We start from the raw sequence: 25,158 nt of genomic DNA, 5'->3' as shown, positions 1-25,158 counted from the left end.
CATCTTCTCTCCCTCTCCCTCCTCTCCCTCTCCCTTACCCGCTAAACCACCCTCCTTTTATCACTTCTCCTCTCTCCCCACATCCTCCTCTTTTTCTCTCTTCTGGGTGTGTCAATCTCTGGGGCTAAGGCAGAGCTTTGGCATCAGCCGCTATTCCGGCCTTACCCCACCCCACTGCCATGCAGTCACCCACTGCTCAGCTGGGCTTTGCACACAGTGCTCATGAACTGGAGTTGCGTGTGCTGATTCTAGGGTCTCCCCTGAATCCCGGCAGCCCCATAGCTCCAGCTGAATCCTGGCAGCCCCATAGCTCTCCCGAAGGCTGCATGATGCTGCTGGCAACAGTGAGGCCACTGGAAGTCAGTTGGGGCTACATGGACTGAGCCTTAGCAGATCCACAGCAACACTGCAACTTCAGCTGACCCTCCCCCAGATCTGTGCAGCGCTGCTCGCTCCCCTACTACACACACAACCTGAGTGCCTACTGTGCATTATCTTTCTTTCTCTCCCCTTCCTTCCTCGCCAGTCATTCTCAGGCAGAGAGTGCTGCTGCTACTGACAAGATATTTGAAGAAGCAAAGAGGTAACTACTCAATCACCTCTTCCTACTAGTCTGCTTGTGGGCCACATCTAAACACATCACAGGCTGGATCTGGCCCATGGGCTTTGATGTCTGATCTAGAACCCACACAAAAAATTGATGTCATTGAATAATCCACATTCATAGCAAGGAAACATATGGGATAACTATATCAAGTATAAGATAATACTTTGCAATATCTACTTCACAATACATACATACAACTGAAACAGATATTTACGAAACAATATGGCCCAAATGCTTTAGAAACATATGTTCTATACACTGGTTCAAGATGTCATCACTATATTGGTCTGAGGTATCAAATCACCATATTGCTGACACTGTACCTCAAATTGTCAATCAAATAATCATTCCTAGTGGTTTCACAAAACTATGTTAAATAAATAACTTCTGTCTGGTAGGAAAGTGATAAGATTTAATGTATTTTACAATGAGTAAAATATGGAAAGTATGAATTTTATAACTTTTAAATTTGCTGGGCTCATAATGGGATTGGGCTCACTAGAAAAAGGTCTGTTCTTTACTTGTGAATTTACTGTATCATTTCTTCCATAATGTACTAAGTGGAAATAAGATATTCAGTTATTCAAGTATCTTGATAAATTGAAGATAAGACAGAAATGGGAAAAAGAGCAATATCACAAGATTTTCTGACCAGAAGAATCTGAAAGGCAGATGTCAAAGACCAACACACAAGACTTCCACCCCATCTGTGTAATCTATTTGGATCATCCTTGAGACAAATGAGTTGTTTAACTGTAGATGACATCAAACTGAAGCTCTGTTCCTGAACATGTGAATCTGTAAATGGATCTCAAGGAAATAAAATACTGCAGTTTGGGGCCTAAGCCACAGGACATTTAAAGTATCAATTTCACCCAATTTGTGTCTATTTATATCATCCTTCTTTAATTAGTTGGCAACAGAATATTAACTGAGTTGGCCAAATAAAGAGTCTCTTCCCTTAGCTGCTTTTGTGTATTTTTGTAAGATACCAATTAACAACATCTGCCTTAGGTAGACTCAAAAGTTGAAAAAATGTCACATTCATTCTAAACATCTAGAATACTGTGCAATCAACCATAAATGTCTTTAGGTAACATCTGTGACTTTGATCTTCAAATCAGCCTAAGTCTGGTTCAAAGCATTACAGCTCATAGGATTTTTTTCAAAAGACTATGTGCCAGCTTCTATTCACATTTCTGAAATTTCATCAGGTCTTTGGGCATGCGGGATATATATTGCCCTCTGCCACTTTGCTAGAATAATACAAAAATACTATTCCAGTGCTTATGTCCCTGAGCCTTATGCTTCTTTTTATTCTCTCTATAGGAAATTCTGGATAAGTTTCATCTTCTCTCCTATGCTGAAGAAATTTTATTTTTGTTGCTTCCTTTGCCTCACCAAGATCTATACATATCCTCCTGGATTGCTCAATTTTGTGCTTCCATATGTATCATTTCTCATTCCTTGTTATTTAAGAACTGTGGGGTTTTCATTAAACATTTATAGTTACATATGTAATGTGTGTATGTTTGTGTATGCATATGCATAGATGTGCATAGCTGTATTTCACTTCTGGTCTCATGGCTGTAGTAAAGATAAAAGAAAGATATTTTTTTCAACATAAACTATTTTCTTTTCTTAAGATTTCTTGTCAAATATCAACTTAAGAGAAAAGGAAAAGCTCTGGTATATCTTTATGGCATAAATCCAAGTAGTCCAGTTTTCTGTATTACACTGTGATCAAATGTATTTAGGAAACATAGAGATCTAGACAGGAGAGGGGAAATTTCTTTTACTGTCATTATCAGGAAACTGTATTAAAGGCATTTGGCATTAGCCACAACTAGACAGCACCTTTACTGGAACCAGTGTTGCCCGTGGCTGTGCCTATTTTCAACAAAGAGCTTCATTTTTTGTAATTAGGTAAGAAACCCTAGGAGAAAACAAGACTCCTGAAACCAATTTGGAAACCAACCAGGTAGAGGAAATTTTCACCCTAACTTCTGTAGACCTGGCAAATGACATTTGTCAATTAATGATCACTAAGACAAAAAGACACAACCATGCATAAACACAGAAGGAAAAACACACAGAGAAAAAAGCATGACAGCTGCTCTTGTGCTTACTTGGATAGAATGAAATGCATATTGGTATGGGATTAGGATGAAATTTCAAAGCTTAGAATTTGAACATAGTATTGCTATATAGCTTGCTACTCACTATTTTGTATATGATTTCATTTTTTTAATTTTTTTTTGAGTATGATTCATTCTTTTTGCTAGGTTCTGATTAAAGCATTAAATGTCTTTCTACTCTTAAATGAATTTCGGCTGAGAATTTTTCTTTAATGTGAACATTAACTAACCTACATACTGAAGTTGCAATAAAGGCCATTAGACACCATAGCAAATTTCTCACATGAAATTGTTTAGTGTGCGTGGCTAATGCACAATATGCTCTAGCCAGTGGTGGGATTCCAATAATTTAACAACCGGTTTTCCCACGATCAGGTTGGCTGTCGTGGGAGACATGGTCCAACTTGACCTTGGGTAAAACCATTGTCAAATTAATTTAAAAAAAACCCACTATCAGAGTGGATCCTGGCGCTGTGCTGCAGTGGAGAAATGGGCAATGGAGCAGAAGGAGGAACAGGGAGAAGAAAGAGGGAAAGCGGCCATCTCCTTCCTTCGTTGCTCGTGCTCCATCGCAACGCAGTGCCCAGGATCTACTTTGATAGCAGGGGGCAGGTAATTTAATAACCGATTCACACAAACTGGTGTGAACCAGCTGACTCCCACTATTGGCTCTGACCCCTCCCCCTGAAAAAATAAAGAGGCTTTTGGGAAGAGGTGAACTGTCTACCTATCTCAACCTGACATTGCCTTCCAACAACTAATGGTAGTATGTAACACATAATGAGACAAGAGGAAGAAAGGGGAAGATGCCATACAAACCATTATAGCCCTCATTGTGTGACCCCGCCATTTATGGTTTATGTTTTTTAAGCAGTTGATAATTTAAGAAAGCACTTGACCTATTATCCCATGGTAGATGAATTTGGTTAGGTGAAGGATGAAGTCAAAAATTTGGCTCCAGAGACATTTGCTTCAAAAGTCTTAGGTGTAGTTGTGATAAAAAAATACATTACAAATTGTAATGAATGTGATATAACTATAAAAATATCAAGTACATACTTGCAGAGTAATCTATCAACTATATTTACATTTAGTATGCAAATAAGGCTGTATCATCAAAAATCCCTTTGACTCAAATAAAAACTCTCCAATATTATTATCAGGTTAAACTTGTTAAAGTGACAAAATTATTAAATGTATGGGGAATATTTATATTCAGGTTATTCATGTAACACTTTTTCAGATCGTCATTCTGAAATAAATTGCATACCCTACAGTAAGGAGAATAGTATTTTATATATTTATCATAATTCAACAAGTACTTTTTAAGGCAGGAGTCCCCAATCCCCAGTCTGTGGACTGGCATTGGCACGTAAACAAGTGAAGCCCCATCTGCAGGATGCAGGCAGCACACAATATCATGCCCCTCTGATCCACAGAAAAACCCCTCTCCACGGAACTAGTCCTTGGTGTCCAAAAGGTTGGGGGGTTCTGTTTTAAGGAATGTGAACATGACTGTTTTCTCCAGGATAATAGACTATATGTCTGCTTTTTATCAGAAGACTGTTTTATGCACTATAATCTCACAGATTCTAACTCAGCCTTATTTAATTTCCTGTTTTGCTTGTTTTTACATTTATTGCTTATTGCCTTATTGTCAATAATCTATTAAAACTATTGATTTTTGAGAGCAAAGGATTCTTTTGATAAATCAATGATTATGGCCCTAAAAAGTATTCTATGCAAACCATCTTTTCCACAATTCCTTAATTTAAACATCTCTTTAGTTCCAATCCTGCGCATTACAATTTATTTTCCTGAATATTTTTCCATACATACCTTGCATATCTTTTTTGGGGCCAGGCCCACTTTTTTCATTTTTTTTCATGCTTGAGATTGATTTTTGCTTCTGTTTAACAGATGTTTTGTCAATGGCAGGGAATTTAGCTTCTGATTTATTCCCATGAGATTTTACATTGGATTTTGGATCACTTCCAGAAATTTCATCAGACGGGGTCTGGTAATTTGAAAAGAAATAGCAATAGCACTTAGACTTATATACCACTTTATCATGATCTTCAGCCCTGCTTAATTATTAACAATAAAATTAATTTTAACAGCCCATATATTAGGAGAATTATTTTCTCTTTAGAGGAATTTCTTCCTCTGTTTATTTTTCACTGAGGCAAATGAAAGTCTTTCAGTCAGGATTATGGCTGGAAAAATTAAGCTTCTTTTCCTCAAATGAAGAAATTTCCTCTCTCTGCCTCTGCAACAGATATTAATAGCATTACAAATAGTTTGGCTCAAAATTCTTTTTCATCCTTGTTTATGAAACTACTGTAAGTTGGTACATCTGCAGCAGCCCAAGTGCCTTAGTTTCCAATGTGGCATCCAAATATACCACTCATTAATATTGCCACTGAGGCTAATGTGATTAAACCTACTATTTTTTAAAGACTCTTTGAGGCAAAAATATTAAATTGGAATGTAGCATGCTACAAATATATAGCATCAATTTAATTTCCAAGAATGTCTTTGGAACCCATGAAGATACCAGATGGATTCTTAGAAAAGAAATAAAGTGGCAGCTGCAACATTTATTTAGAAGTGTGCCCATATGTCCAGAAATAAAGGTATGCTAAAATGATAGACAGCATACCAAGCACTTTTAAGATGTAGAGCTGCCTAGTAATATTTGCCTTCTATTAAGTAAACCTTTTATAGCTAACCCATTCCAGCCACATTGTAAGAATGTTTGTGATATATTTTAAACGTATATATTTTCAAAATTCTAAATAAGCTTGAAAATTTAGGAAGCCTCTCAAATTCAAAAGTGTATTGAAACAAAAACTTCAGTTTTAAAAAATTACTCTTATAAATATTACTATTCAAATTCCCTATTTTAGGAAATTCATTTCATAAATGACTATCCTGGAGCTGCCTTGGTGCTCATATCTTTCTACTCTTACTCTCTCAAACAGGGCCACTTGGAACAAGCTTGGAGGACATATGCACCTCCATATGCATTTAAATCTGTCCATCAGAACAAGTCATTAAGGATCAGAATGAGCTAAACAAGTTCTACCATAATATATCAGAATGAAAGATACCAATAAAAAGCTTTTATATCTCCTAGGTTCATTGGATTGGGTGGCTAATAAATTCAAATTTTAAAAAAAATCAAACTAAATAAACTTTTCACTTGCTAATGCTGTATTTGGGTACCAATGATAGTGGGATTGTTATAGTCTCTCAAATTTGAATTCAAACAGATTAGTCAGGGAATTCAATTATTCTTTTTTCTTCCTTCCTTATTAAGGACAGAACTTGAGTCAGATGATTAAAGTAACATAAAAACATTCAAAATAAATTATTTCTTTTACATTTATCTTTCATAGCTTTTTTACATTTGTCAATATCCCATAAAATCAGATTAAGACTGGAACTTTGAGGTATTAAAAATAATAGGACCTTTTGGCAATTGACATATAATGCCCTTTCTTGCCCTTCAGACTGCTATGAAATGCTTTATTGTAAAATATCTGGGAGCATATTTTTAAGTAATAGTTAACACTCCAACAGTTTTCTTTTAAACTAGCAATATTCCCTTTACTATGGCTACAATTTCTAATTAGCTTCTAATTAGCCAAACTCAAATCATAGATCATGTTTGGTAATTTCATTCACAATTTTAATGCAGTTCTTAGGGCTAAACTTTTCTATTTCATTAACTGCATAGCTAGAATCTCCATTATCTTCAACAAGCTTCAACAAAGGTATTATCATTCCTATTTATATAAAAGGTAATAGGGCAAATTTCAATGATTATCAGTAGGGATGTGCTTGAACTCGTTGGTTAGGATAAGGGTTTGAGTTATTAATCAATGATTGACAGTTACCTCTATAAATTTCCCTATTCACGCTATAAACATAAGAAGGACATCAAACCATGACAGGCAAAAATGGAAGGAGGGCCAAAATATATTTCATTGGGATTCAAGTCCTGATCCTACTTGCTTCTGAAGTACAGCTCTCAAAGCCTAGTATTCTATGGTCTTCAAGCAAATCTGAATGAGAGTATATCAACTCAATCCTAAAGGAAGGGATTTACATGTGGTAATCAAAACACAGCATTGCACCTGAAAGCCCTGTTAGCAAAAGCAATAGGGCAGCTGGCAGGGAAGTTTGCAAGTTGCTCCACTAAGTTGCTCCCACTGCTTTATATCCTAAGCCCACTCCAGAGCCCTTCCAAGCCCTCCAATGACCCATGTGGGCTCCATAGCTCCTGCTTGTGGCACTTTCCCCGTGGCACTCCCATAGTCCTTGTCTGAGACTCCTGTCTCTTCTTGTTTAATAACTCATGCAGTCCTAGGATTGTGATGGCAACTAGGATTGACATCCCTAAGCAATGAAATCACATGATATTGTACTTTACAAGGGCGATTCTGGTCTCAACTGCCATCAGAACCAAAGGACTATCTGTAAAAGAGCACGACCTCTGCTCAGTCAACTCTGTAAGACTTGTCTGGCCAGAATCCAATTTAATGAAATGACTTCAGACTGTCAGATGCCAAGCATATTCCTTCATGGATATTCATTCAATCCATCAACCCCACCCACTCTGTAAAAGGTCAAGATTACCTTCAAAGGAACATTTGGCAGAGACATGATAAGGGTGGGGGGATAATACTTTGACACTCTCATTACTACAATGTAGACTCTAATATGGATTCATGAAAATATTTGGTTGGACTCCCAAAAAAGATAAGTTTACTATGAAATGGGAAGGGGGCAATATTGTAAATTAAGGGGGTCTTAATGAAACTGATAAAGGCATGAAAGGAAGGAATTTAATTACAATTGAAAGGGTTAAAATGTATGTCATAAAGTGTAAGTTGGTACCACTTGCTTGTGCTAGGAAATATCAAAGGAATCTATAGGAAATTATATTTGAATATTACAGATAGTTCTCATTTAGCAATTGGTTTGTTTAGGAACTATTCACAATTACCCACAGCAATGAAAAAGTAACTCAGTCCTCAAATTTATGACTGTCACAGATCTCAAAAGCAGAGCAAAACTGAATTAAAATCATAAGCACAGTTGCAGGTTTACATAGCAACCGCTTCACTTAATGATCAAGCTGCAGTCTCAATTGCGGTACTAAATGAGGACTACCTATATGTTCCAATGAATGGTGATAATGAATAAACTGGATATGATTTTGGGGGGAAATTTTGCCAAGTTATGAACAAATATGATCAAAGGACTTGACCTGAATGGATATGTGGCAATAAGAAAAAGACTATAGCAAAAGCAAGTTGGAGACCTAAGAATTAAACTACTAGATTGTGCTTGACATGAGGCTGTCTTTAAAGAATTCTCAGAAATTATTTCAGAATGAAACAGGCCATCTGACACTTGCCACTGGGATTATGTTATACCTGTGTTATGGACATTTGACTGATTACCAATTGGTTTCCAATTCAATTTAAAATGTTGCTTTTGATCCATGAAGTCTATTATGCATTTGCACTTATGTACCTGCAAAACTACTTACTCCAATCTGAATTAGCTAGAAAGAAATTGCTTTTATTTATCCACTTGTTAGAAGTGTACAGAGCTGAAGTCAAGAAATGCAACTTTTCAGTTTTGTGCAAATATGAACTTGAAGGTTTATGGCTGAACATGATAAAAAAGATGGAAGTAAACTACACGCGGAACTATGCATTAAAATAATTGAAAAGCTTAACAAATGGTTCCCACTACCAAACAGGGATGCCCTATCTGTTAAATATATTTATAGATAAACAATATGCTTATCGTGATGTTAGAGATTAGCTTCGTGGGAATGTGAATTCATATGTATTTCTGTAAGCAGAAGAAGCAGGATTCTGATTTGGAGCATATGTTAGACTATGAGTTACTAGAAATTTGAAGATTAACAAAGACAAACACTTCATGATGCAATAAGAAGTTTAATGTATGAGTGAAAAAAGGTAATTGTTTTTCATTGGAAAATTGAGTAATTAATTGCAAGTTACACATAAATGATGAAAAATTAGACCAAATAAATAAACTTGTATAACATGGAAAAGACATGAGGAAATCAAAACATTATGTGAAAATGCTGGTAGAAAGGTAGGAAATTGTGCATCATCTGCTACAAAGAATAAATTTTAGTTGAAAGAAATTATATATATATATATATATATATATATATTCTTCAGTTTTCGCGGGTACTTACATGTATGGCATTCAGCTTTGTTCGGGTATTTTCCCACGTCATTGTAGTTGTGCTTTTAAAGTTGTAGCAACGTGTGTTTTTTTTAAACTGGAAAAAAGCTGGAACACACTTCCTCACTAGTCCAACATATGAAAGCAACAGGTCATAGCATCGACTTCAATGGCACCAAAACCCTAGCCACTATCAGAGAAGCCATAGAGATTGAAAAAAGACCTGAAAGCATGAATAGAAGAGATGATTCCACCAGACTGTCAATTATTTGGAAGCCTGCACTCACAACAAAAAAATCTCCACACCACAAGCCAGGCAAACACCTGGGCACAAACAGATTCCCCCTGATACCTCCAGCTCAAACACATCCCAACCAGGCACCCAGATGAAACCTAGCTTCCTAATAAATGATAGCCGTCCATTTACTCGGAGCCAAGCCACACTAAAAGCCTTCAATACAGGAAACACAATGTTGCCAGCCAATCAAGACCAAAAAAGCTACAAAACAGACAGAAGATATTAGAAACACCAATCAAGCAGAACACAGCAAGCTCCAAGACCAATAAAGACAGACCAGGACTCCCAAGCAATCAGGATGAAGAAAAAACTATTCTGGTACAGAAATTTAAAACAGAAATGGCTGTGAAAGTCTGACTCACAGACGAACACTATACAGAAGCCTGATGATGGCAGATGAGATTCTGCTGAAATGTTGCTACAACTTTAAAAGCACAACTATAATAACGTGGGAAAATACCCGAACAAAGCTGAATACCATACATATAAATACCCACAAAACTTAAGAAAACAAATATATATATATATATATATTTTCTTAAGTTTTCGCTTAAGTTACGTTACGTTACATTAAGTTAAGTTACGTTAAGTTACAACTTTAAAAGCACAACTATAATGACGTGGGAAAATACCTGAACAAAACAGAATACCATACACACACACACACACACACACACACACACACATACAAAAGTTTGCTGTTCCCATTTTATAATGAAGAACTTCAAGTTGTGTATGTCAAGAAAACCTTCAAGTAAGTTGAATTAAGTCAGATTGGAGCTCTTAAATAATGTGCATGATAAACCAGAAGAGATAAAGTCAATAATAAGTACTTAATGCAAAAAAATTAGCTATCAGTATGAAAGAAGTATATGGAGGTAGTTTGGTCATGCAAGGAGAATGAATTAAATATATGTATGAAACATGATTCGGTTTAAAAAAATTTTTTTTTAAATGCAAGTTTAAAAAAATGTGATTTGATAAGAGTTGATAAGATCCTTCAAAACAGACCAAGGCAATATAACTGAAGAGTTAAAGACTAGTCTACAAATGTGATGAAAGTAATATTATGGAGAGATGTAGTGGATTGTGGATTTAACTGTATTTTCTTTTGCAATAAAAGTAATAGTAATAGAGTTGGAAGGGACTAGGAGGTCATCTAGTCCAATCCTTGTGTTCATGCAGGAGACCTATACTATTTCTGACAAATGGCTGTCTTTTCCTTTCCTTAACCTATTATTTCTTACTTCTTTTCTATATTTTGCTTAACTTTGCTTACTATGAAAGGCAACAGTGATTAATATGTGTGCATAATATTTGTTCCTTATTTGAAAGGTTAAACTTACGAGAGATATATTATGTGTTATATTTACTTAACTCTCTATTAAACAAGTAATCTTATTTTCAGAACACAGAAGAAAGCCCCTCTAGCAATACTCTTAGAAAACTGAATGGTCTGTACTTTAGCAAATTTCATGAAGAAAGTTTTCCCAAAAGTTTTTGTTATTGTTAGTCCTCTTTATCCTTCTCTGGTGCTACCTCTGAGCTCCAATTCTCAGTTAGAATGTTACAAGACCTAAGGAGAATGAAATGTTTAATTGAAAAAAAAATCTTATTCTCCAAGAGTTATGGACTTCAGCCTTCATAATAATTCTAAGATGTACAACTTTTGTGAACTACTGTGCTCCATATTTTAAAAATACATTGACAGCTGATCCACCAGAATTATGATTTTTTAAAAGCTGCTTGAGTCTTTATCAAACCATTTTTTTCTACTTCACAACTAAAGTTAGCAAATACTTGCCTGTCTATTAACAGGAAGTCTTGAAATCCATGGCCTTTCATATCTACGCACTGGAGAGATAGATGATAAACTTCTCTGCCTCAGTTCTTGTCTGCTCTGTTCTCGTTTTTTATCAGACTGGTCTTTAATGTGCTCTTGTTTTCTTAGGCAAGCCTAATAAATAAAGTATATATCTATTTCAAATGAGTTGTATGTGGAGACTAAAATTCAAACAATAGCTAATGGAATCTGTCCACACATCCATAACACCCTCTGCCAATTTTTCCCCATCAGCAGCTCTGCAGATTTCTTGAAGTATGCGTCATCCTAGTATCCCCAGACAACAATGGTTAATTTGGGGAAGACTACTTCTGGCTCGTGTTTTTTTAAGAAAAACAAGATACTAAAATATAATTTATTACCTGATACTCTGAATCCATCTTGTGCTGCATCTCTCTTAGGTACTGAGCATCACTGATAAACTTCTGTCTTTCCTTTGCTTCATACATGGCAATACTTCAGGAAAACCTATAAAATATACATTCAAATTACATCTTTATTGCAGTGACAAACCAGGATAAAAAAGGTGTGACATAGTCATTTAAAAAGGATAATGAATATATCAAAAAATATAAATCTAAGAAAAATTATAAAAAGCTAGAAGATATAAAAGATATAAGAATTAAAAATAAATGTATTTATAAAATCAGAATCTAAAAAAAGGGATAGGAGCAATGGAGGTTATAGTGGAGCATAAAAGGTTGTATGTGGAAGATCGTATCAAGTTACAAAACACTCTAATATGATGAACTAGGTGCATGTGTGTGTATACGTGTAATATGTGTGTGTGTGAAAAAGAGGGGGGAGAGGGAGGGGGGAGGGAGGGAGAGAGAATGTTCATGACAATGACAGTGTTCCAGATTAAAGGGCCTTCTTTTTTTTAGGTATTTTGAATTTAATTAAATAAATATGCTATAGGGAGATAGAATACACGTTTGATTCACTGGCAATAAAGTTTGGGTCTTAGATCCATCCTTCATGTTTGCTACACGAAAGTTTAATAAGTTCTTTGAGCTGATAACATCCCATGCTGAATAGAAGACCAGAAGAAAAGCACAAAAATGAGTTTTAAGTTACTATTGCTGATTTCCATATGAATTGACAATTATCACTCATAATTAATGGGGCAAGACCAAGAGATTAAAAAATGATAATCTGTAGCTAACAGTTGAGTATGATCACCCATACTCTAGTCCAAGGGTGTCAAACTGGATTTCTTTGAGGCCCAGATCAGCACTGTACTTCTCCATGTCCCAGCGGGGAAAAGCGGGGGGGAAGCGTGGGCAGGATGGATACCTCCTGCAGCACCCTGCCAAACAAGGGGGCGCACATGGCCCCCTGAGCTTCATTTTCACCTTCCATGGCCTCCTGCAGCACTCTGCTGGCCATTTCCAGGACCATTTTCAGGCTCGTTTTGGCCCATTTTTGGCCCATTTTCAGCTGGAAGCATGCTGCAGGGGGCCATGAAGGGTGAAAACAAGATGCATGCAGCCCGTTTTAGCTGACAGAGGAAGTGCAGGACAGTCCTTTGATATTTCCGGGCCAGATTTAAGCACCCTGCGGGCCAGATTCAGCCCGTGGGCCTTGAGTTTGACACCCCTGTTCTAGTCTTTCATAAATTCCGTCTCTATTTAGCGGGATATTAGAAATATAATAGGGACTTGAAGTCTTCCAGGGAGGGCAGAGGACAACCAATGATCTTTTGAGCTGTGTTTATCATCCTCTGTACAGTTTTCCTGTCCTCAACTGTGGAGCCATCATACCACACACCCAGACAATATGTCAGAGTGCTCTCCACAGAGGCTTTATAGAAAGCCAGCAACAGCTTCTTATCCAGATTGTTCTACCTGAGAACCCGCAAGAAGTGCAGCCGCTGCTGAGCCTTCTTCACTATGGCCTTGGTATTAGGGGACGAGGAGATATCAGCTGAAATATGGATGCCGAGAAATCTAATCATAGGGACAGTTTCCACTCGTTCTCCGTTGATGAGTGCGGTGTGGTCCTGTCCATGTTTCCTTGGAAGAAAGGGCTCGGCTATGCTCCATGGATAAATTGGTTTTTGCCTTGGCTTCAAATAATTTGAGAAATACAGGTATGTAGTGCTACACTCTTAAGGAATTTAGAGATGGCAAATGAGCTCCTCTGTGCATTTTCAGCAACCTAGTCTACTTAGATTTTCCTGCCCCCCAATAAAATCTCTTAATTCTTCACATTCTGTATTTAACAGTTGTAAAATTGCCAGCAATGGTTAAAGGAAAGAAATGAAATGATTTGGGCTTCACCCAAAGAAGCATTTATCATATCTAAAATCCAACCACACGCAGATATTCTAGCTATCCAAAACAGCCAAGCGAAGGATGGATTTAGCCTCAGAGAGCAAAGAGCATTTTGTAGGAAATCCTACCCATTCCTTAGACATTAAAATAAATCCCAGATGTTGCCCAAGTCATTTCATTAGATTCTTCTCTGTATGCTGTAGTTAGAGCAAATGTGAGAGATGTTATCCACAGATTAATAGGAAATATATTATTGAGGCTGCAAAGAATTTATTGACCCTGTCTTTGCCAATGAGTTGTGTGAACAACACCTTTGGGTGAAATTCTATGGATGAAATAGGAGCAAAAAGTAGGACTGCTTGATAATTCTCTCCATAGGCTAGGTCCAAACATGATCATGATGTGTCTGTGTTTGGACAAAGTCATTTTATGTCTTTTGCCATTACAGTGGAACCTCAGGTCACAACCATAATCAGTTTTCAGACTCCATTCACGACCCGATTTGGTCGCATCTGGAAGCACAACCGACTGTACATGCGTGCAGTCAATAAAATGGTGTTAAAGGGGAAATTGGTGCAGAAAATGAATCTTTCTGCACCAATTTTGTTCACCACCCGATTTTTGAATTGTGACCGATTCAAAAATTGGGTGGATTTTTTGTTTGCCACCCTCAGGAATAGGAGCATTCGCAACCCAAATTTCCACTGTACTGCTCTAGGTTCTTTTGCTTTGTCTCCTGGAGTTGTTTGGTCTCTATATGCATGACTGGCATATACAGACAGGCTAATCAGGGACAACTTCCTTCAATACTCTTTCACTTTCTCTGAGTTCTGGACTTCAGTGAGATGTACAGCTTAGGTCATACTTTATAATTGTATTTTATAGATTTATAAACAGTCATTACTGACCATTTCTTCACATTTTTTTTCACAAATAAAAAATAAACATTATTAAAAGCCAACAACAAATAAATATAAATTTAAAAAGGAGGAAAATTGAGGTAGTCAAACAGAAACATTTCATAAGTTTTATGGATCGTGGGTTAGTAGTTACTCTACTATTAACCAATATTGGGATGCCAATCACAATTCTGTCTGCTTAATTGGTTGAACATTTTAGTAGTATATGAACATTGTCACCAAAATATATAACTTCCATTTTAGCCAGAATGTTCAGCTATTAAAAACTTCAAATTTATAATCCACTTACAAAACTAGAACAGCAGCTGAAAGTGATCTGGTCCTGTATACTAAATCAGAATGAATGCAGATGACCTTCCAACCTGGCCTCCCTTTTTTATACATATTGATCTGCCCAAACTGATTTTGCTCTATAAGTCCCAATGTTTAAGAAGACTAATAAATCTGATCTGGTTAGTTTTAAATGTTATTAAATTATAAGACAAACATCTTGGCAATGCCTGACTGGATATATCAGGACAATATCATGGTTGAGAGCATACAAATTTCTGAATAAATTAATTGACACCACAGATCGATCTAAATTCTGTTTTCAAAAACTGATGAGATTTTGAAGACAGGACACTAGAGGGAACAGAAAGAAATAAAATTATAATAAAAAAAAGACATGCAGCAAAACACTCTTAACTTTGGATGAATTCAAGAATATGTGAGCAGAATGCACTCCGAAGTTATTTTTAAGATTGCCTGGTATCATAACCTGGATTTAAAAGTGGTTATAGCAGAGGAACAGGCTTCACTGGACAAAACTGAGATGGGGGCAGAGTGTAGATTTAAAAATGAAAGGTAGAGGTGGTGAAGAGGGGGGAGACTGGCAGCAGGGTCGAGGAGAGCCGCATCTCTCCTCCCCAGCTGGCCATTACTCCCTTTCCCGAAGGCGGTTGCAGTGAAGGTCAGAAATGGCCACCTCAAAGAAGAACTCAACTGGAAAAAGAATGTACAGGAGGAAGATAAGAAGAGAAAATTTTGGCTGACCGGGTCAAACTGAAAAAGCAACAATATAAGGTACCCTGGAATTTGAATTATAAAGAACAACCTTGTTCCCAAAGAAGACTTCGAAGCTGCGAATGAGAGAGGGAAAGAAAAGGATTTAGTTTTTTTTCCTTTCTTCTCTATATTGACAACTAAGAGATTTATGTAAGAAACTGGCAAAAATTCCACTTTGACATTAACAGGTATTTAAGCTGAAAATAAAATGTCAAAGGGATAATAAAGATTTCTGGATTCTCAAAAACTTTTAAAAGAAGGAAAAAAACAAAAGGGTGGGATCTGGAAAAATGGAGGAGACCACCTGGAAGTGAAAGTTTAACAACTTTAACAAGATTCCTTAAAGATGCATTTTAACTGAAACTTTGTAACAAGATAAGAGAACCCCAGGAAGAGAAAGTGGAAAAAAGAAGCAAGAAGAAACAGTTTTGGATTATTTGGATTACTGGGTGATTTTTGGATTTTTGGCTATTAGATCTAAAGGACTAAAATTAATGGGGTGGTTGTTTAAAAGTTTTTAAAATGGTATCACTCTTGGAAGAATTGAGAATGGAACTTAAAAAACAGAAAGAAAATGCACAAGAAGGAAGAGGTCCTTTTGGCTTCGTATTTCAATTTTTAGAAATGGAGATCCTGAACTGTGAGAAACAACAAGAAATGCCTGTAGAACAAGAAGGGCAGGACAAAGAAGAAGCCATCTTCAATGACCAAGTATTTCTATGTGGGGAAAAGAAAGGAAAGGGGGGAAAGAGAGTGAAAAATTTAAGATTTGAACCCCCCCAAAAAAAAGAATAGTTTGAAAAGTAATTACAACATTAGGAAGAAACAGAAGAGAGGATTACAGAAGAGAGAATCAGAATTAGAGAGTGAAGGGGTCAAAAAGGGAAGGGAGAAGAAGAGGGGGAAGAGGGAAAGGAAAAGAAATGATAAAGGACAGAAACAGGACATAGAGAAACAGGGAAAACGTACAAGGATTAAGGGTATAAGTCTATTTAGATGACAGAGATAATGGGTGAAAACTTAATTGAAAGGGGGATTCTGCAAGGGTACATAAGATAATATTGTTATATTAGAAATAGAAATGAACTTTGAAAATATGAAACAAGTGTGATTAAAAGGATAGATAAAATACTCATTGTAATGTAATGGAATGTTTAATAAAAAATGAAATAAAGAGAATGAGAGAATGAAATTAGGAAAGGAGGGGAATATTTTAATTGTAATTGTAATGGAATGGAATGTTTAATAAAAAATGAAATAAAGAGAATGAGAGAATGAAATTAGGAAAGGAGGGGAACATTTTAATTATTATAAATGTGTTATAAAAATTTAAGTGAAGAGGAATATGAAAGAAACATGAAAAAATTATGGAAATATTATAAGTGTTCCTAGAAGTATGATACCCTATTGAAAAAAAATGTTAAAGATGTCAAAGATTATAACTAACATTAATGATAGAGCTGAATTGGAATAGAATAAGTATTTTATTTATTATTTATTTATTTATTATTTTTATATATATATTTTCTCTTTAAGAACTTAGTGCGTATTTTAAGAATGTACCAAGCAGAATTCCACTAGAAGTTATGTGTTATATTGAATGTTATAATTGTAAAGGCATAAATTGAAGTTTAAATAAGCGTTGAATGGATAAAAATTAAAAGATACAAAATTGTCATACTCCAATTAGTAACTACAGGGAAAAATTTGTTTAATGAGAAAAGAAAATATGAAATTGAAACAGGACAGACAAAAGTATAAATATAATGACTAGAAAGATATTGAAATTTAGAAAAAGATATATATAATTGAATTTAGAAAGGAATGAGATAATTAAAAGTAAGATTGAGAAAACTAAGGGCAGGGAAAAATTATTGAGAAAATGTTAAAATAGTAATGATATGGAATAGAACACAAAGATGAATATGAAATTGAATTTGTGTCTGTATAGAGAAGTGATAACCCGGGACCATGCTATTCTCAAAAAAAAAAAAATTTTTTTACTTGTATTATGTTTTGTGAAAACCCAAATAAAACTTTTATTTAAAAAAAAGGAGAGCCTGGACGGCTATTTATCTGAAATGGTATAGACTCTCCTGCTTAAGGAGGGAGTTGGACTAGATGGCCGCCAAAGTCCCTTCCAACTCTGTTATTCTATGTCCTAAAAAAGAATAATATGGAAAAAAATTGTTATACTAGATGTACAAATAAAGCCAGCTGGTGCCATAATAATTAAAATGATACACAAATAAAAATTCAGAAGTGTGATTTGGATAATTTTCTAATTTTGGATTTACAAAAATAAATAAAATTTGGAAAGACCTTCTGATAAGAGAAAAAGACAAAATGAAAACAAATCAAATTCTGGGATGCTACTCAGAGGGCACGTTATGAGGAAGATGCCTCTGATGTGTAGTATCAGTGGCATCTTCCAGGCTCCTGAGGTTATTCCCAGACCCTGGATAGCATAACGTTAGACTGGTTAGAGGCCCTGGATTGGCTGGTGTATACCAGGTTAGTCAATAATAGGGCTCCCCTTATCCAAGATCTCATTGAGGAGGAACAAGTTGACTTGACATGCATTACTGACTGACTCTAGAGGGAAGTGGGATTTTCCTCTTGGAGATGTGCTTAGTGAGATTTAGAGTTTGGCACCAGCCAAGACACCAGAGTAGGGTAAGTCATGTGGCAGAGCCCCACATATCTCTGTAGCATGAGATAGAAACAAGGATTCCCCCCGGCCCCCCATTCATTTAATCTTTAACTATATTTCCATAAATCAGGAAACTGGGGAAAAATTGCATTTAGCTAGTTGGACTGATAAAAGGACAAGGAGAAATATAATCAAATAATTAAGAATCTAATGGCTGCTAATTGTCTATGGAGATTCTCAGTCATTGAGGTCATGGTTTTCCCATCGTATACAAATTAAAGAAGACAGAAACCTTAACACTGAAGTTTATAGAAAACCCACACACAGAGATCAATATTTACATTTTGATTCTTGCCACCCACTGGAGTACAAAATAGGAGTTATCAGAACCCTACACCACTGAGCTGAAGGTCTGCCTGGTAACAAAGATGGGAAAGAACTAAAACACATCAAGGAAGCCCTCATAATGTGTGCGTATCCCAAGTGGATCTTCATCAAATCTCCCAAAACACCCAAAAGGAACTCCTCCATAACAGACAAAGAAGAGAACAATAAATGAAGCAATGCTGTTATTCTATACTTTGCAGGAATATTTAAAAATCTCAGGAGGATCTTCAGCCAACACAATATAGGTACACACTTTAAATCCAAGAATACACTAAAGCAGAAGCTTCTTCATCCCAAGGATAAAATACCCAGATACAAACTGAGCAATGTGGTATATGCAGTACAATGCAGTGAGACATGTGCAGATCTGTACATTGGGGAACCAAAACAACCATAAACGCATGGCACAACCTAGGAGAACAAACCCATCAGGACAAGATTCAGAAGTCCATCTGCATTTAAAAGACAAAGGCCACTCTTTTGAAAACAGCAAAGTCCACATTTTGGACAGAGGACTTCTGGGTTAAAAGAGAGGTCAAAGAGGCCATCTATGTCAAAATTGAACAGCATTTTTTCAATAGAGGGGGAGGGGTACATCATCATCTATCTCCAGTCTACAGCACAGTCCTTTCAGCAGTTCCAAGAAACCTCCACACCCATTTGCACTACTCAAGTGATCCTGAGCACATAGATAAACCTCTAAGTGGACTCAATGGCTTTCTAAAAGAATGCAAATGACCAGTGTCTGCAAAGAGTTAAATCCTTCCATTCCCCACCAGAGCTGATGAGAAGCAAAACGTTTTCAAAACAAAAACAAAAAAAGTCCAGTTGCCTCGTGTACCTTGGGGACAAATGTTGCTATATTTTTGTCATAGACACTTCATAGTTCATATGTACTGGTCTTTTAATAAAATTAATCTTACTTTACAAGAACTATATAATTTTAATTGACCCTTAAGAGATGATATTCCCAATATCATCCAATAGCTGATGGAAACTATTATATAATAATGGCAATTCCAAAATTCTTTGTTGCTGCTAGTATTCCTGGTTTTTTTTTTTAAAGAAATGTAGAGCAAAGCACTGACCTGTACTACCAACTTAATTTGCAGAATGCATGTAAATGCTGCTACTGGATCCTAAATAATTCTTGGGAAGCAACTATAGCAGGCAGCTGCAGCTCACTATTTCCAGTTTAAGTGCACCTAAGAGTCTTTCCTACTTCTGAATTAAAATGTTGTCCACTCATTTTTTTTAGGACAAAACTACTGCAGTGTTAAATTTGCTTCTTGATTCCTATCCTAATAGATTGGTGAATAGCAATGTCCTAATCATTCATCTGCAGGCAGTTAAGCAAAGTGTTTGTTTCATTCCATTAGATTTACTTCCCTTTTTCTTATAGACATCACTAGCCAACAAGTCATATATCTCAACAGAAATGTGAAAATGTGGCAGGATTTGCATGTTTTAAAATTAAGCACGGGGAAGAGTATAAGATAACCTGATGAATTGGTTCACAAAGAAAAACAGAAAACATTTGAAAAAATACATATGCACAATACATATTTACATAAACCAACTTGATTTGAATGAACCAACTTAGAAGACTTAATTAGGGCTGGATTATACCTGAAGTTCTGTGGGAGAGCAACATCTCTCCAAAATGTTCTGGTTCATCTCTATCCACTTCATCACTAACCTATTACCACACTCTTTGCAACCTTCTGGTGTATTCAAGGTAGCGGATAAAGTTACAAATGATAAATGGCAAGTGCTTACTGAACCAGGTTAAGAATAGGAGATACTGAAGACAAAACTGACTTATTATTGGTACTTGCTGGATCAAAATGGAACACACCTTGCCATAGCAAGGTGCTGGACATCTTGCTGCAGGGACAACTCGCCATGGAAACAATTCTCTGTGAGCCTAAGGCCTTCTACATTGGTTCCAAAGCTGTCTCTGCTTGCCCCTCTCCCTGCCCAGGAGCTGTCAGGATCCAGCATAGTGTGTTAAAGGAGAGGGCCTTCTCCCAAGCTCAGGCACAATCAGCAGCTTGACAACTTGGATGCAAATAAAAGTCCCTAGGCTTAGAATAGTGTATGTCTCTGGGTATATGCAGTACAACGAGCCTGCCTTTTGCATTGGGGGGGAGCACTAGAAAGTGAGCCAAGGACGAGGAGGAGGATGAGCTGGTGGGAATTTTGGTCTCCCTTAAGCCAGGCCAGCTTTGGAAACGGAAGATCCCAGGCTTGTGGCAAGTTGTCTCTGTGGTGAACTGACCAGAGAGACGTGTCTCATGGTGAGATGGTAGCAGTAAGGTGGCTACAATGAGTTATCCTAGACCTTGCTGGATAGCCTAACTTCCAAATAGCCACCAGGCCCAGAATCTCCTGTTAGCTGTGCAGCCTGTGCAAGGAGGTAGGGAACCAAGAAGTAAAGGTAGTATCCCACTCTTTTATGTTTTAAAATATCTATATATTCCATATATATTCATGTATAAACCCATCTGTAAATAAGCTGACCCTTGAATTTTTAAAGAAACACCCATGAAAAGTGCACCACCTATGGATAAGCCAATTGTGAAAACTAAAACATGTGAAAAGCTCAAAGGTTAGTTAATTCATAGGTGGCACAGTTGCTATGTGCCTATGTGTTCGTATCTATGTCTAGTGATTTTCTTGGGTAATATACCATTCACTGTTGGGATCTCCTATTAATGATGAATGACTCACAGTAATTTTCTAGATTTGGAAAATAAAATGATTGTGTGTATCTTCTCCAAGATCGTGGTGTTTCTTGGGAAAATTTACATTACAAATCTATATATGTTCATGTATTTCTGATCTTCAATGTTGTGTTTTTCCATTTGCATATATGTATACAGTATATTGGAAAGCATAGGGCTGTCAGCATATGCTCCACTCTAGATCAAGTGAAGGACAAAGAGAGAAAGAGAAAAGGGAACTGGAGTTAGAATAGAATAATTAACAATATTCTTAGCTTCTTTATGATGTGTCTCCCATAAATATGTATTGAGGGTATTACTTCTAAATAATGTTTTTCTCTGCAGCTATCAGATCAATATAGCCCATTTTCAAATTTGACTTTCCTTTGCCAGTGTCTCCCACAACCAAATCAGGCTACAATTCTGCACAAGGTCATCCTGACAGAATCTCAAATCGCTTTACATAATGTTTTAGAGAAACAATCTATTTGGAAAGAATAAAAAGGTTAATTAATTAATTAATTAATTCCATCAACCAATCTGGCAGCTGATTCACTAAGCTATAAAAAATACTGAAAAATCTTCCAGCTGATGTTGCAGAATTATCAGACATGAGGAGCAAGTCTCTGCGCTCCCACACTGAGTTCCCCCGGTTGGAGGGCTCCAAAAGGATCTAAAGCCACCCTGTAGGGGTGATGAAAAAAAGAGGGGTGCCCTGCACTTTGGAGAGGTCTCAGGGCTTCTTCCCTCTCCCTCAACAATGAGAAGAGGCAGCCACCATGGCTGCCATGAAGCTGGGACAGGCGAGGCAACAAAGAACTGTGCAGGAGTGGGGCAGATGAACAGTGATTGGAGCTCGATGAGAAGATTCCATTTAGACTGTAACTTTAAAGAAAAAAAGAAAGAAGAAAATCCAGGAAAAAAGACTCTTAGAACTATTTGTAAAGCGGCAAACAACCATATAGAGAAAAATCCTAGACCCGAAAGAAAGGAACTAAGGGGAGAAAAGATAAAGACCTTTTAAAACATAGAAAATTGGACTTTCAAACTTGGCAGGCTTTGCTTTGGTAAGGCATTATAAAATGCTGGACTATCTATTTGAATCTACTTGAATAGCTGACTTTGCTTCCATAAACTGAATTAAATTTGGATCAATTAAATCTATAAGAGTGAAACAACACTAAGCTGAGGGTGCCATCTATTGGTGAATGGAATATACTAGACCCCTTACAAGTTTAGAAAAAAAATTGATGAGAGAAATAAACAACATTCATCTGGAGAACTATGGTGACACTTAATTAGTTAATGATTACTTGTGATTTGATTATGAGAATAAGGAAAACTTTTATAAAGCAAAGTTATTTTTGATTTGCAGAAGCTTCCTGGACTACTTAAATGGAATTGATTAATAATCCTGAGAGTAAAGAACTATGATTATTCAACTTTCTGAGGAGTAATGTTGGACTAGAATATATTGTTTTTGGACTTAAGTAAGAGCGGAACTTATTAAATTAAGAAGATGCTCCATCAGGGGAAAGGAATCAGATTTCAAGAGAAATGGCATTGATGTTTCAAAGCATTAGAGGTACTACAGAAAAGACTCACACAGAGATAAAGTACCTAATGCAAGGTATATGGGAAAATAGAAAATACGCTACATCTGATAATGAATAAAGATCAAAGAGAGGAGACAGCAGAAAGAATGGAAGAAAAGACAGAACAGACAAACCAGCAAACAAAGCAAGAAGCTGGGAAGGAGAAGACAATAAAAAGAATAATGACTGATGAAATAAACCAAAGGAAAAGCACTTTAAGAGTTTTAAAAATGGAATCAGATAACTTGGAAGATACTTTTGAAAGGGAGATAGGGGTTTGGGCGGATACTCTGGAGACCTGGTAACTTAGGAGGATAGAGATGGGAGAAATATTCAGCCTGAATGATGAAGATAAATATGTTGATAAAGATAAAGATCCAAGAGAGGGTGGGAGGCAAACCAAAAAATGAATAAGAATAAAAGTATTAAAGCAACCAAGAAATGGTAGATAGAAAGAATGTGTGTGTGTGTGTGTTCTTTTTTCCTGATATAATGATGGCCTCGTTAGAAATTTGAATAGGTAGAAATAAGAATACATATATGAAGCAATAGTTAGATGGAAAGATTGGAAGTTCAAAGAGGGTATTAGGTATGTTTAAATAATAGGAAGACTGGTACTTGAATGGTGTATTGTGACTTTGAACAACCAAATAATGAAGTGCTATGCCTTATATAAACATGAGTATTAATATTAAGATTAGCAATGGTAACCTGATTAGAAGTTAGAATAGAGGTAGAAATAAGAAATAGGGGGAATATTAGCAGATATAATTTTTATATAATAGAATATAAGTAATAATTTGATGGAAAAGATCAGAGGTTAAAAGATGGTATTACCATATATACCTATAATATCATTGGAATTAAAATGGAATATTGAATAACTACTTTACAAAACATGTATATTAATACTAGGATTATATGTTTGATTAATATTACTATTATATGATTATGATTATTGATGTTTTATCAAAATGAATTATACCCAGTGGCCACACTGTTCATGTATTGATATTGATGTATACTTAAAAATAAAAATCTAATAAAACTTAGAAAGAAAGAAATACTGAAAACAATATGCTGTATATAATTTAAAATCAAACACAGATGTAGGGAACTACAACTCAAATATAGAGGTAAGAACAGAGGCACAGGGTAAGAACAGTGATAGAGAAGGCATGTCCCTGGATCCCATAAAGTGACATGTTTAATAAATAGAACCATGACTACGCCAATGCTCTCCTAATTAATTAATTAATCCCCTAACTAAATAATTATAAACATATTGTCTCACAAATGTCCAGGTTCTGTGCTTCATAGGATTGCATAGGTTACCATCAGCAGTCTGAGCAACATCCCAAGACCCACAAGGTAACCAGGCAGAAAATTGAGAGAACAGAACCATGAACACCAATTGGCAACAAGAAGACACTATGAAATCTCCTTAGCCTTATAACACACTGAAAATTTAATCAGCTTTAGTGAGGAAAGTAAATATTTTATACTAAGCAAGATAAAAAACGCAAGAGAATTCTTAGTAACATGGCATTGATAAGTAAGCCATTAACAGAAACACTGAGATAAACCTCATTTACAAACTATTAAAAAAGAAACAACCCAAAATCAAAATAGAAGTAAACATGTCATTCTTTATTATAGACCTATTAACCAATACCCCAGATAAACAAGAACCAGCACCAAATAAACAAAAACAAAAAGAAACTCCAAAAGCAATTAAGGAACAAACAATACCCAACTGAGGCTGGTAAGACAAGCTACTAGATATAAACTGCATTCTCCCAAGGACTTAAAATGGTACTAGACTGATAATGAATTTCTCTGTGAAGAGAAGTAAACTCAGAGAACACTGAAAACCCAAGAGTAATTGTATGGTAAACTTACAAGTAAAATAAATGTAGTGAGAATATTTAGTTTAATATGTCTGGAAAATCTAGAAGAGTTAAGGTCAGTAATTAATGAACATTAAATAAATGTAGCTACAGAACATGTATTAACAATACAGAAGAAATACACTGAAGAGTTTTAATCATATAGACAGACTGAATGAAGATTGAATTGCAAAACAAATATATGAAAAAACAGTGCATGGGTCAAGAATTAGGGGAAGATCAAAAATATTGTGCTTGGATGGAATTAACATTTTCAAATGTAGAGAAGTAGGAAGAAAACATTCAGTAATTGCAATGTATGAAGCAGTGTTGCACTTATTGAAATATATATTGTTGGAATATCATCAAATTTAAGAAAACAATAAGCAATGCTGAGAAAAGTTTGTTTGAAAAGGTATTGTTTAAAGCATCTAGATTGCTTGATTATTCTGTTATATTTTACTACATTCCTGGATGTTCTAGGGTTAAAGACAATGAATCATTGTCAAAAAAGGTTCTTAGGAATTTTAAACTGAAAT

At 35.9% G+C, this 25,158-nt stretch overlaps 2 protein-coding genes across 4 annotated transcripts in view; one reads left to right on the top strand and one right to left on the bottom strand.

Annotated features, from left to right (window-relative positions):
- MRC2 (mannose receptor C-type 2) overlaps positions 1-1,963 on the top strand; it is a 120,910-nt gene extending 118,947 nt beyond the window's left edge. Inside the window, exon 32 of the transcript XR_015740258.1 lies at positions 1,937-1,963. The gene's annotated coding sequence lies outside the window, so the exon portion shown is untranslated. The remainder of the gene's footprint in view (positions 1-1,936) is intronic.
- Positions 1-25,158, bottom strand: part of MARCHF10 (membrane associated ring-CH-type finger 10) — a 78,867-nt gene that overhangs the window by 44,503 nt on the left and 9,206 nt on the right. The window contains exons 3-5 of one of the 3 annotated variants that reach the window (XM_026717295.2): positions 11,489-11,594; positions 11,088-11,240; positions 4,585-4,762 (exon numbers count right to left, since the gene is read on the bottom strand). In XM_026717295.2, coding sequence (XP_026573080.1) covers positions 4,585-4,762; positions 11,088-11,240; positions 11,489-11,575 — 418 coding nt within the window. In that variant the 5' untranslated portion in view covers positions 11,576-11,594. The remainder of the gene's footprint in view (positions 1-4,584; positions 4,763-11,087; positions 11,241-11,488; positions 11,595-25,158) is intronic. The other 2 variants (XM_087917330.1, XM_087917331.1) reach the window with 2 other exon arrangements.

This window comes from Pseudonaja textilis, chromosome Z (assembly GCF_049901715.1).
Source record: "Pseudonaja textilis isolate UNSWEBS1 chromosome Z, rPseTex1.2, whole genome shotgun sequence".
Taxonomy (NCBI): domain Eukaryota; kingdom Metazoa; phylum Chordata; class Lepidosauria; order Squamata; family Elapidae; genus Pseudonaja; species Pseudonaja textilis.
Note: the sequence above shows the minus strand (reverse complement) of the source record. Positions and strands in the feature narration are given on the sequence as shown.